The sequence below is a fragment of the Neopelma chrysocephalum genome, unplaced genomic scaffold (genome assembly GCF_003984885.1).
Source record: "Neopelma chrysocephalum unplaced genomic scaffold, ASM398488v2 Primary Assembly neopelma1_25, whole genome shotgun sequence".
In the NCBI taxonomy this organism is placed as follows: Eukaryota; Metazoa; Chordata; class Aves; order Passeriformes; family Pipridae; genus Neopelma; species Neopelma chrysocephalum.
The window spans coordinates 9,452,532-9,465,969 of record NW_020897694.1 but is presented as its reverse complement, the minus strand read 5'-3'; the positions used below and the strand labels follow the sequence as shown (position 1 = coordinate 9,465,969).

The window sequence follows — 13,438 nt, the reverse complement described above, 5'->3', positions numbered from 1 at the left end:
ACTGGTGAACAGAACAAATGCTGTGTTTATAGAACAGACACAGTTAGTAAAATGGTGCTATTTGACTAGAACTATAGTTGTAATGTACGTAAAGTTCTTCATTTTAAGATAAATTCCAAAGTGTAGGTAAAGTTTTTGAAGCCATGTGAAGTATGATACTGTTAACTAAACTTTAGTGACATTTTTAAAGTGAAACAGAACAGAGAAGCTTTTACACATAATACTTTACTAAATAAAAAACTCTGTTCTAAGCAGTCTTATCACAGCTCAGTTTTATATTTTCTCCACGTGATTATAAAAATAAAACTTTAATCCAACAGGTTGTGTGTATTGATACTAGGCTAATGATTTTTATTATATGTGTGGTAACAAAGCTTTCAAAATAGACGTGTATCTTATCTCTGTTTGCTTGTTTTCCCTCAAAATACAATCTGCACTCTGTGTGTCTGAAATATAGTCCTGTCTCATATTTTTACAAATTTTAAATTTAATGCACATATTTTTGTCCATACTTTGAGGGAGTGACCAGCTACTGGGAAGTGTGTGAATACAATATGCTAATGCAGACTCAAGCTAAGTTGTGAGTGCAGTACTTGGATTCTTGATTGTACCACTAGTTTTATTCTACTGTAATGACTGATGAACTTCTTTACAGATTTTGCCAGCATTGTGTGTTCTCATTTACCATACAGATATAAACGTAAGTACTTTCTAAAGTTTTCAATATTTAAATTCTCTGTTTTCTCTAGAAAGAAAAAGCTGCAGGATTGTGTTTAAGTAGCAAAATTGGTTTTCTGTGTTAATTTATTAATAATTAAGTAGTAAATACACAAATATGAAGACTAATATAACTGTAGTCTCTCAGAGCACAAAAAAGAAAGTGCAAATACATTTCTGAAATAACCTTTTCTTAAAGTTGGGATTTTTTTATCCTTTACATTAGAAATATGTTAAAAAATTCCTATCTTGCAGAATTGAGCTCTAGAAAATGAAAGTGCCAGCTTTACCATCACTTTAATTCTGCCTCAATTTAAAATTTTGCATAGAGGATATATAATGCATGTGTAAAAAAATACATTTAATTCCACGTATCAATCAAATATTGTAAGTGTAAACCTGAATTTTGTAACCTGTTGGGTGCCTGACTTCGCAACCTGTTTCACTAAAGAAATAACATGTGAAAACACATTTAAATGAACAGCAATAAACTATTGTTTTCTGGCACCTTTGACAACCTTCATGTTTATAATACTAAACCACCAGTACTTTCCACATTTCTGCTCCATGGGTTTACCTATATTTTTCCAAGTAAGGTCCTTGGAAGTGTAGACTTACTTCCTTAAGCCATACATTGGGATTTCAGAAACAAAGATCCCTGTAACTAAGGATATCGAGCTGCTCTTCTTCTCCTGTCAGGCCTTTGTAATCTCTACAGTGATCCTTTAATTTAGGGAAGAAGGAAGTGAACCCTTGTGGTGGGTCTGGGGATAAAGCATAAGGTTGGTGGAACTGTCATTCGTTACTTCTACGCTGTAGTAGTGGTGTTTCTGCTGTTCTTTTACTGGTGAAGTGGGCTTGGCTCCATGAAATATTTGCACAGTTTAATCTGGGATTTTGCCAGGGTTTTCCCAGTGTAATGAGTGGGAGACAGCACATGGTGACATTTCAATGCGTAACTTGGACAAACCTGAATGGAAATACATAGCAAAGCCAAATATACTTCAAACCTATAGGCAATTTTCCCCTGCCAAATCTGAAAGCTTTTGCAAGCAATGATTGTATGAGAGCTTATTGAAGTAGATGTGAGAATCTGTGATTCCAGGTTTTGACTGATCTCAATTAGGGTGTCCGTCATTTTGATCCTGAGAGTCAGGTGCTAGTTTGGAGGTACCAGTCTGGTCCCAGCCTCTCTGTACTGGAGCAGCAAACCTATCTTTGGAGATGAGTCAGTGATGCAGGTAGGTCAGCCCACAGTCCTGTGAGCACTTCTGGCGGCTGCTGCTCTCGTCACCAACAGGGCTGTGGGGCAGCAAACTGGTGAGGCACCATCTCTCACTGCTTCTGCTGCGATAGTGGCTCCACTGCAGCACATTCTGCTGTCCCTGCAGCATAGGAGGTGAGGGCAGCAGCAGGCTGCGTCAAGAGAGCATTAGGTCTGTGCTGGCTGGCATCTGGAGCTGGGTGGAAGCAGCCTGTGGGTCAGGACTGTGAAGTCCTTCCTATGTTTTCAGTACTGCAGTACTCAGCTGTCTTCATAGCTGGAAATTTTAAGTGGGTATTTTAAAAGTAGACTAGATCTAAGTACCTCAACAGATAATGTCCTTTGTGGGGTCTAGATTTCTCTTCCTGCAGTTCCTAACATCATCTCTATGTGATGTGATATCCCTCTTCCTGCTGGCTTTGTTTCTGCTTCAAATACTACCTTTCAATGAGTGTACTTTTGTACCTTTCTTTTTTCAAGGGCTTTCAAATCATCCTTATCAAGTCATCCATGACTTAGTCTTCATTTTCTTTAGGATACTCAAATTGCCCTGCAGGATAGGCATTTCTCTGGGGGTTTTGCTTTGCTTGAACACCTGAGTAGTTGCTACCTTACAATATTTGCTAGTCCTTTAGTTGGTATAAGAACTCCTTTCCTTTGCTGTGGATTTTATTCTTAATATGAAGGCAGAAAAAGGCATGTATCCAGAACAGTGTGCAGTTTCAGTTGAGAACTGCACTGGATCAAAAATGCTGAAGTGTAGACAGATGGATTAGAGACTAAGGAAATTATAAATTCCATAATCAAAAGATAGCACAGCTAACAAATTATAGCAGTGCTAAGGAGGCTGGGTTGGTATTTTCTTCAGGAAGTTACTAGCACAACTACTTATCTGAGCTGGTTGTCTACCTGGTAAATGCAAATCAAGCCAACGGTTTACCTTTGTGAGATAATGTATGCTGTCACTTTATGCACCAAAATGTGCTATTTAATTAAAAAGGAATTTGAGAGGACATGTAGAAGTTACTATGATGGAACAAATGGCCCTATTTTTTATAGTTGTATGTAATTAACATTTTACTGATTAGGTCTCATCATAATCATGTTTAAGTTTTTCTTAACTAAATTGCATGCTTTTTCTCCCCACCCTCAAATATGTGGAATGTTCACTAAATTAAGTTTCCATTATATGGATTTTTCTGTTCAATGTGTAAACCATGTTCTCTCCAATTTGTAGATTCTTGTGGACACTGTTTGGGCTTTGTCCTACCTAACAGATGGTGGAAATGAACAGATACAAATGGTGATTGATTCTGGAGTTGTCCCTTTTCTAGTTCCCCTTCTGAGTCATCAGGAAGTTAAAGTTCAAGTAAGTCTGGTTCATTTGCTCTTGGATAGTCTTTTGTAAGCTATTTGCTAAAATATGTGCCTTAGAGCATTTATTAGTGGAGTTACTGAGATAAGCATTTATAGCTACATTTTGTGCAGGTAAAACTGAACAAAAAGTGTTACCTACACTGGGGAAAAAAAGATCATTAAAATGAAAGAAAACTCAAGCAAAACAGTTCTGATACAGTTTTAAGTAAAGTGACAGTAAATCACACATTAACTGTGTGATTACAAGGAGTGCCTTCCTTTAGGCCTAAAATATTTAATGACAACAAATTTAAACTTTTCCAGAATTCAAGTTATATGTGCTCTTTCTGTTGCTGTGTACATGGTACTGCATATTCTGTCTGAATAGCTCATGGAAGTTAACTAGTATTTTAGGACCTTTTGGATGTTAAAATATTTGCAGATGCTGAGTCCTTTTGGTAAAGTAAATTTGTAATTAGCTATGAAAGGTAGGTTGACTGAGCTCGTTTCATTGATTTTGAAGACAAAGGGAAACTAAAAGTTAGTTAATGTGTGCTTGATTTTTATAAACCAGCCGCTGTAATGGGGAGTTTTTTTGTGGATCTGTACATTTTATGTGTTTGTTTAGTTTGTACTTTGGATGACACTTGGCTGTCTTGAAATTTGTCAGACTGGTTCACTTGATGAAAAGGAGTCTCTCCAGTATTCTGTCACTTGTAAAGCATTTACTGACCAATATATAAAGATACAAAGTCCACTTCTGAAAGTCAGCTGAGACTCAGAAAAGTAGTCAAGATGTTTTGAACGCCCTAGTGGAAGATGAATGGAGAAGTAAGCAATGTTGGCAGACATAGTCAGAGCCTAGCAGCCATTATTGTAATTGTAACACAGATCAGATACATGATAGATTAATCATCTGTTGTTTTAATAATCTTTTAATTTCTAATCTATACACTTTTTGAGTTGAGCTGCACTGTATTTATTCGGTGATGTACTGTGTGTTTCTCTTTTGATGGAACAGTACCCATTTTTGTGATGTAGCTCAAAGGATGAAGTGCTAAATTGCATTTTGCAAAGTGTTTTTATAAAGAGACATCTTAAAATTATCTTTGTTTTAGCATAAGTAACAGCAATGTCTTTAACATGCAATTTTTTTTCCTTCCCACTTTGGATATTCAGACAGCAGCACTGAGAGCAGTAGGCAACATAGTAACTGGTACTGATGAACAGACACAAGTTGTTCTCAATTGTGATGTTTTGTCTTATTTCCCAAATCTCCTGACGCATCCAAAAGAGAAGATAAACAAGGTATGATTTGTTTCTTCCTAACTTAATATTTTTGTTTAAGAAATAAAGCAGTAGCATGTGGAATATTACAGAAGAATTTCTTACAACTATTACTTCCAGCATGTGAGCAATTTTGTATAAAGATGCGGCCTTTGAGGCTGGTGCTTAATTAGGGCTGAAACCAAACATCCATAATCCATTGTGCTCTGCACGCGTGGGTTCGAATCCCATCCTCGTCGGGAAACATTGCTGAGACCCCTGGTGGCCTAGTGGTTAGCGTGCAGGACTTTCACTGCTGCGACCACGGGTTCAAATCCCCGGTCTCCTGGCCTGATGGAGGTCGTTAGCCCTGTGTGGCCATCCATCTATGAGAAGGACACTCTAAACAAACCTACGTCCTGAGGACCTCACTGCCATTGTCCAAGCTTGCTTGGCCCCGGCAGATGAACCTTAGGATTAAAGGGTGGGGCTCAGTTCAGCGCAGGCTGTGTCTCACCTAAAAAATCCATTGCGCAGGCTGGAAAGGTAAAAGACCTTTCCCCAAATCTTCGTTCGCGAAGATGGGCCATTATTATTATAGTGAGTATCCATGCATTGGTGTTGATGCCTCATACTTTCTGGGAGGACTGATGGTTTTTGCTTTGGAGTGTAATACTTTTTCCTTTCATTCGCAAAGTGAGTAACTGGATAACTTCAATTACCGTTTTTTGTAAATAAAGGCTGTTACTTTTGGTTGAGTTTAGTGAGTTGCATAAGACTGATCCAGTTTTTCCACTCCACCTTTTCATAGTGAAGTTTGTTCTCTTGTCCATCTTTACCTTCAAGGAAGGAGGAGGATACACCACTGTGCTTTTCTGAAAATTGCCCCTGAATTTCCTCTCCTTCCTTTTGGCAGGAGCAGCTTCACTGCTGCAAAGATTGGATGGAATAGGGAGAGTTTGATGGAACAAAATGATCAGGGTCCTCTTTTCCAAAGATGTATTTGTACTCATTGTGCCATCTTCCTCTGCAAAGATGGGGCTGGCTGAGGAGGAGGCTTTTTGATGGAGCTTACATGATTCCCCCACTTAGTGTATGTACTATTGAGGTGAAATCTGTTTGTGAGGAATCTCTGTTTCTTCAGGCCCTGAAGAACTGTGAAGAAGTTATCTCTGACAGTCAAACTGATGTGATTTATTTTTCCTGCTCTTCTAGCACTCACAAAAGAATGATGAAGAGCTCTTTTGAATGCCAAGAAATTTTTTTTATGTAAGAGGAGTCTAAAAGTGCTTTGAATTTTGTTTCAAGTGTATATTGTGAGGGCAAATACAAATAAAAGCAAGATACACATCCTTAAAAAAGTGGAAACCCATTATGATTTTTTCCTGCAGTGATTCATAATTGGCTGCTTGACACATCTGTTTGACTTTTATTTAAGATTGGAGCCTCTGAGATGTACTGGATTGCCTTGACAAGTATCCCTCTTTGTAACTAGGAATTTTTTAACTTCCATGACATAGATTTTAGCTATATGAATGAACCTCCAGAAGGAGTAACTAATGAGCAAAGTCACAGGACAGTCCTGTCTGATAGTTGAATGAGCTTTGTGAGCATCACTTCACGTTTCAGGAAGAAAATGGGATGCGGAGTTAGTCTTCCTTGTGTCATGACAGAAAGCTACTACTGAGCTGTCAGTAGTCGGATTACAGGATAAGTCCTTTTTTTATGAGGTTTTAACAGTTTTCCTATTTTCTTTGCAAAACTGATTGAAAGTTTAAAGCGTGTCTGTGACTCCAGCAGTGCAAAGAGGATATAAGGTTTAAGTCAGTATTGCTTCTGACGTATGGAGACACTCCTGTAAAAAAAAATCTGGCCCTGTGAATTAATCATATCAATTTTACATTCATTCCCTGCATGTTTGGCTTTCATAGTGCAATAAAAGTTTGTGTGTCAAAAGTGCTACTGGGGAAGAAGCCTGTTTAATGATTGGTCATGGTATGATTTTAGGTTTTGAGATGGTTTGGTTTGATTGGGTTCTTTTTTTTATCTGATCACTAGTTTTTAGAAGTGTTTTGATTTTTTTGTTTTCTCCTACTGTAGGAAGCAGTTTGGTTCCTTTCCAATATCACAGCAGGAAACCAGCAACAAGTTCAGGCTGTAATAGATGCTGGGCTAATCCCTATGATCATACACCAGCTGGCTAAGGTCAGTCAAACTATCAGCTACGCAAGTTGTCATCCTCTTTTTATAAATCTGACATGAGGAGTTTGTGATTTTTAATAAGTTTGACAGATGTTTCCATGCTAATTTTAATGAGCTAATAATTTTATTTTTTAGGGGGACTTTGGAACACAAAAGGAAGCTGCTTGGGCAATTAGCAATTTGACAATAAGTGGGAGAAAAGATCAGGTATGTGTAGTGGGGTTTCAAGTTGTCACTAAAATGTTGCACATGCAGCCATTTGTAAGAAGCACAATGTTGAAAGCACTTTTTGTTTTTTAATTATTAAGGTTGAATACCTTGTACAGCAAAATGTAATCCCACCATTCTGCAATCTACTCTCAGTAAAGGATTCTCAAGTGGTACAAGTCGTGCTGGATGGCCTGAAAAACATCCTGATAATGGCTGGTGATGAGGCTAGCACAATAGCTGAAATTATAGAAGAGTGTGGAGGTAAGACCTTATTAAGCTTTTTAAAAATTTGATTTGGTGGATATTCTGTCTTCCCCTCACTGCTGTTGATGTTTACTGCAGCATTATTTACCACAGGCTATTTAAGTAAACAAGCAGACTTTTGTAATGAGAAAAATTACTTTTTTTTCTATTTAGTTTGGTTTGGAGATGGTCATGTGTTAAAGATGGTCAATTCTTAAAGGAGTTTTCTGTAGCTTAGGTATTTTTTAGGTTTTTAGGCTTAAATAAGAATTGCACTTCTTCTTTTTTTTCATTTGATAATTGCACGTACTTTGTCCTGTGGTAAAACACACAATTCTTGTTCTAGTTCATTTCCTTGGAAGCAGTTTTAGGATCATGATTTCATCAACAGATCAAAGCAGGATGAGGAGTCTTTTTGATATTGTAATCCAAGTTATAACACATGTTAATTAATGTATTATAGTAAAGAGATATTGAAGAATGTAAAACACTGGAAGCTTTTCTCCTGTGTTATTCCATGTCCAGTTTGAAAACAGGACTAGTGTTTTAGCTTCTCTGAGTATGAGGCTTTGTCACCTGGATGTTTGAAACTCATAGGCAACATATGAATTTAGCCACTTCCTTTTGGTGATGCATAGAAGGCACAATGACTAAACCAAAAGCTATGTAGTATATAGAAGTCTTAAAAAATATAGAGTTTTATTTAAAAGGAGAGAAAATTCCATTATCCATTGTTCATAAAATGGACGATTCCATGGCATATAAAGTTCACAAACTACTTCTCTTTCAGAGACAAAGATAGCTGCTGTGTAGATATTTTCAAATGAGCTACATCTATTCTAGCGTGTTTCAGTAGTAATGTTTCATTATTTTTCTTATTTTCTTCTAAATAGTCAGTAACTCTGGTTTAAACTTATAAAACTCTTCTTTTTCTTTTATTCAGGGTTAGAGAAAATTGAAGCCTTGCAACAGCATGAGAATGAAGACATTTATAAACTAGCATTTGAAATCATAGATCAGTATTTCTCTGGTGATGATGTAAGTATGTTAAAGATGGAAGAGTATATGCACTGTGCTGTTAGCTTTTTTAAGTACATTGTCATTGTTCCTCAGTTACAATTGTCATGAACATATGTTATCTGGAAAGTCAGTTTTCCTTCTCCATGTTCAGTACAGTTTCCCTCAATTGAAAGTCTTTGAAGAGTTTCTCTATACCAGGACTTTCCTTCAGCAAGATCGAGAGGACTACTCTAGTTTTGCCTAATAAATTGATGATGCTGACCTAATTTTGTCACACTGACCTGTAAATTGACATACAATTACTTGTGATTAGAACCTAAACAGTTCTCTGTCTCTCCTTTTTTACTTTCTCACACATCAGTCTTTGGAAGGGGCAGTGGATCCTTACTTTAAGATAGTTTCTGTATTTCAACTCTGTATTTGTTCAGTCTGGATTCTTCATTGAAAAGAGTCATCAAAACTGTTAACCCTTTCTGCAGCTGATGGATCTAGACCATCCAGTATTTTGTTTCACCCAGATTAGGTATTTTGACCCTTTGGTTCTAGCTCTTCCTGCTACTGGCTGCTTGCAAGTCCCTGAGAAGCACTTCAACAAGCAATTTGAAGACAAATTATCTTTTCCGGGCCATCCAGGGTGCCTGTAGTTCTGCAGCCTAGCAGAACTGTGTCTTCAGTTCTTCTCTTAAATTGAACTCTCCAGATGCCAGCTCTAACTTCAGGACTCAATAGTTTTCAGTTCATGGGCCCAGCATGTGATTGGGAAATTACTCAGCAGAAATTATGATACATGAAAAGTTCACTATGCCTCTAATGATTCTCTGAGCAGTGTCCTAAAGTCTCCATAATGACGCTGAGACTTCTGTGTCTAATTGAAGAGCATAGTCTAGTTGGTGTTCATGGAAAAACACCTCATTGAGGATAGTACTCTCTTTTGTGCATTTACTTTTTACGTTAACACGTTTAAATCTCTGCCTGATTGGCTGAATATGCCTCCTTTACTCAAGAGCAAGACTTTCCTTCAGATTATCATTTATACCATTACTATGTTTTCTGGAGCTTCTGAAACTCGAAACTGTAGAAATTCCATGATTGGGAGACAAAAGTCAAAGCATGACACCAGGCAAATTTTCAGGCAGTAGCTGTAAGTAGGAAAATAACCCTTGTTGTTTGAGGATTGGTGAAAAGAAGAAGAAAAAGAGAAGAGGAAAGGGGAGGGGGAGGGAGGGAAGAGGAGAGAAGTCTCCAAATTGCCCTAGGAAGACGAGACTGATTATATTACCCTGCTTGGTAGTGTTAAGATGGACTGCCCATGGACTTCAGGATCTTCTGTGTTCTCATTAGATGTTACTTGGCTGCTCGATGTCCCTTCATCGTTAATTCCATCTGCTCCTTTGCTGAGCCCTGTAAAGTGGCACACGTGTGTACTTTAGGACTGGCACTAACAGCTTCCTGACTTCAGTTTCTTGTGTTAAAGGCAGGTGAACCTAGGTAGTGTTACTTTGTAGTATCTCTGCACAAGACAGAAGTGCTAATTATCAATTCACAAACATTTTGCAAAGCATTCTGAAACTGGATTCAATCTTCATGTGGGCATGACGTCCCATGCTTCCTCCTGCAGATTGTTGCTGCCACCAAAGGCTTTAATCTCTTCCCCTCAGTTTAGGTATTGTCACCCAAAATAAAGAGAAACAAAAGATTTTAGGTGAGTCAGTTCTGATGTCCACTCTACTGCAAGGCCATGTCTCAGAAAGCTATTTAGACCCCACATGCAGGGGCTCTTACCTGTTTCAGAATGACACATGGTCTCAAATGAGGCTCAGAGAAAAGCTGGTGATTTGGAGGAGGATGGGTAGGGCTTGAAGTTGTGCATATTGATGCTACTGACTACGTTATTTGCTGTTCCTTGAGGCATTAAATACCTACGTTCTAGCAGCTCTGAGGAAGCTGGGTGAAGTTGGCTACTGATGCCTTTCGCTCTGTATCCCTAGAGCAATGAAGTGATTTTGGTTTAAAACCAAATTCAGATTGCCTTTATGAGAGCTATATAAAACTACTCTGAAATGAGGAATTCTAAGTCCTTCAGATTCTGATAGGAAATACTAAGAACTCTTCTAAGCTTTATATAAGTATTTTTATCAGCTGGTAATAAAAAATTATTTTCATGTTGAAAGAAAATGGGAGAAAGTACAAAACTAATTTTGGAATTCACAACTAGTGATTGGACAACTCCAGAAGTACTAAAAATTGGCATTGAAAATTAAACTGCACAGCTAAAATAGCAAGTACTTTTGACCAAACAGCAGCGTGATCCCTAACCATTACAATTTTCTGTTTTCCTAATGGTACTTGAACAGAGCTGATGTTTGTTCTTTTAAAACATATTTGAGGAATTGAATTGGAAAAAATTATCTAATTTTATTGCAATTATATTAAAAATAAAAAAAACAAAATATGAACATTTGTGAATTACTTTGACATGTACCAAATTGTGCAGGGAATCAGCCTCTCATGTGTTTTTGTTGTTGTATTTTGTAGATCGATGAAGACCCCAGTCTCATTCCTGAAGCCACTCAAGGAGGTACTTACAACTTTGACCCAACGGCCAACCTTCAAACAAAAGAATTTAATTTTTAAGTTCAAAAAAAGTGCAGCTTCTCTTGTCCCACACCAGTACGAAGCACCACCAGATGGCTACCAAGTGAAGAAACAAAAGGCTCCAAGACACACATGCCTCTTCGTTTTGATGCTTCTAAAGCAAGCCATGTATCGGTCACTTTGCAGTTGCCAAACATCACTATCACCTGGACTGTAAATGCATATGCATGATCTCTTAAACTGTTTCAGAATTCTTTTTAACAGTCCCAACTACCTTTTTTTGCCTTTTTCCTGGTGCCACATGCTGACAACCGCAATCTGCAGTTTTGTTAAGAATATTCCATAGTGGTGGCACATTGGCTTTCCACGGAAAAGTAGCTTCTTTGGAAAATGGTGCGCTGTGGATCAAGACACTTTGGTATGATGCATACATTTTGGAAGACTTTACAGGGGCCCAGTTGCTCTGAGCCTCCATCATCATCCTCCACAAACATATACTTTATGTGGAAGAATAGATTCAAAAATGCAAGCCAAATGAATTTCATTGGTGAAACTGAAATAAAAGTAACTTATAAAAACACAACACTTGGCAATTGATTAAACACTTAAGTTTAAAACAAACAAAAACTACTTCAGCTATCAGTAATTGATGTGTGTTCATTAACTGCCTCAGAAACCAGGGTTGGAGAATGAACTGTAGATTTGGACTGGTAAAGCTTTTGCCATTATACCTAATTTTTGAGAACAGCGAGCCCTATTTGACCACTCACTTCAGCCTGTGTGTTCCTGCTGTTTTGAAGTAATCAAATGCTGTGCATGGTATTTTACCTGAGCTACAACCTGTTATGGACTTGAACTTCTGTTTAAGCTGAAAGCAAGAGTCCCAGACTGTAGAAAAAAATTCTGTCCAAAAATGTAATAGTTAAAAAGAATCTTGCTTTCAACTTTCAGTAGTCAGTATCTTTTGTTTTAAATTGATAATTGGATATGGTTGATTTATATTGGGTTTAAACTGTGGAGCTTTCATGTTTACTGTAATTTAGTCTTAAACTATTTTTTACTTAGTAACCAGTGCTTATGATGATGTGGTTGGCAACAAACCAGCAACTACTTAGAAGCGTCATAAAAGCTTCATTCTTGGAGTATTGGAAGAGTAATTCAGAAGTTAGTCTCAAATATTATTCATGTGATTAAAAACATACAAACTGGTTGATGTGTGAGGCTGTCTGGAAGCTGCCGTTATTCAGCATAAACCTGATGTGCAGCGCACATTAAATAACTTTATATAAGGTATGTGAAGTCATTGCTTTTGGAAAATCGCCTGACCCAGTCACTTTCAAAGGGATTTTGGTATTGCTGGGGCGAAGATCAGTAATTTTGAAATTCTGTAAGCTATCACACAAACTGGTTTTGTTGCTGTTGTTTACTGGGTGTAATTTCCCAATGCATTGATGTGAAGGGATAGAAAAATCTAAACTAATTTAGTTATTGGATGTGGGTTGTATTTACTGTGATGAAGATAAGGACAGATGCCATCAGAGCTTTGTGGATCAGCTGTTTTTCCACTGATGAACAACACATAGCAGGTGTGCATTCATTAAATATATATCTGCCAAGGTGGAGCCACTTTAAAGAGTGAGTTGTCTTGTATCTCAGCTGGATACAAGCGTATGTTTAAACTGCAAGATTTTTACTTGCTAGATAATCTGTTTTAATATAGTGGTTTGGCCTCTGATTATTTATAGGTTTTATAAATTTTAGAATCAATTTCTCTTTAAGGTGGCTCAGATTTTTCAACTCTTGTGCACATAAAATTGAGTTGAAGTTCATTGTGCCTTTTTTCTTTTCCCAAAAGTTGAGTTGAAGCTTCATATGGTAACTGCATCCTATTCACACACTATAGTCTAAAATCTTGAAACTGTGTGGTGTTCGCTAAAAAACTAAACAATAAAAAGTCAAAGTTAGGTAAGGTCACAAAGTTTTTGTGAAATTAGAGTTCCAGCAGATGTTATTGTGGACAAATATTTCCTCCCTTCTAATTCAGTCTAGTCTTCTGTACACCATATAGACTGATGGATACCCGGTTCAGCCTACACTCACTATTGTCCTAGAGATTACATACAAATCGATACTGAAAAAACAGTTTTCCACTACTGTAAAGATTTGATCCTTTTCTTGCACTCAATGCATTACATTAAAAGTGAACATCGGAGAACTGTTTGCTCAGTTCTTTCTGCTGTGACCTTATCAGCTTTTGATTGGGATTGCACCATTTCATAGTTAATAAAGGAAACAAAGTATATTGCTGCACTTTTACGTTTTCAGAACAGTGTTTAAAATTGCATTGTTTTTATTATTTTTTTAAACTATCAGTTAAAATAGACTAAAACGTTCTTTCAAAGAGGCATCTAAATGTGTTCCTAATTTTGTATATGGGCTTAGGTTTTGTAACCAATAAAAAGCTGCTATCAAATACTATAAAAAAATTCAAGAACTTATTTTGAAAGTTATGGAACTGCTTAGTCTTCATGGATTGGCTTAGGGGTTTTTGTCTTTGACTAGATT

General features: G+C 37.2%; 1 protein-coding gene across 1 annotated transcript in view; it reads left to right on the top strand.

The window, feature by feature from the left end:
• Nucleotides 1-13,352, top strand: part of KPNA3 (karyopherin subunit alpha 3) — a 53,279-nt gene extending 39,927 nt beyond the window's left edge. Inside the window, exons 10-17 of the mRNA XM_027674379.1 lie at nt 656-700; nt 3,219-3,350; nt 4,517-4,645; nt 6,704-6,808; nt 6,941-7,012; nt 7,114-7,276; nt 8,202-8,296; nt 10,814-13,352. Of these exons, the coding sequence (XP_027530180.1) occupies nt 656-700; nt 3,219-3,350; nt 4,517-4,645; nt 6,704-6,808; nt 6,941-7,012; nt 7,114-7,276; nt 8,202-8,296; nt 10,814-10,912 (840 nt within the window). The 3' untranslated portion in view covers nt 10,913-13,352. The remainder of the gene's footprint in view (nt 1-655; nt 701-3,218; nt 3,351-4,516; nt 4,646-6,703; nt 6,809-6,940; nt 7,013-7,113; nt 7,277-8,201; nt 8,297-10,813) is intronic.
• Nucleotides 13,353-13,438: the final 86 nt, after the last annotated feature.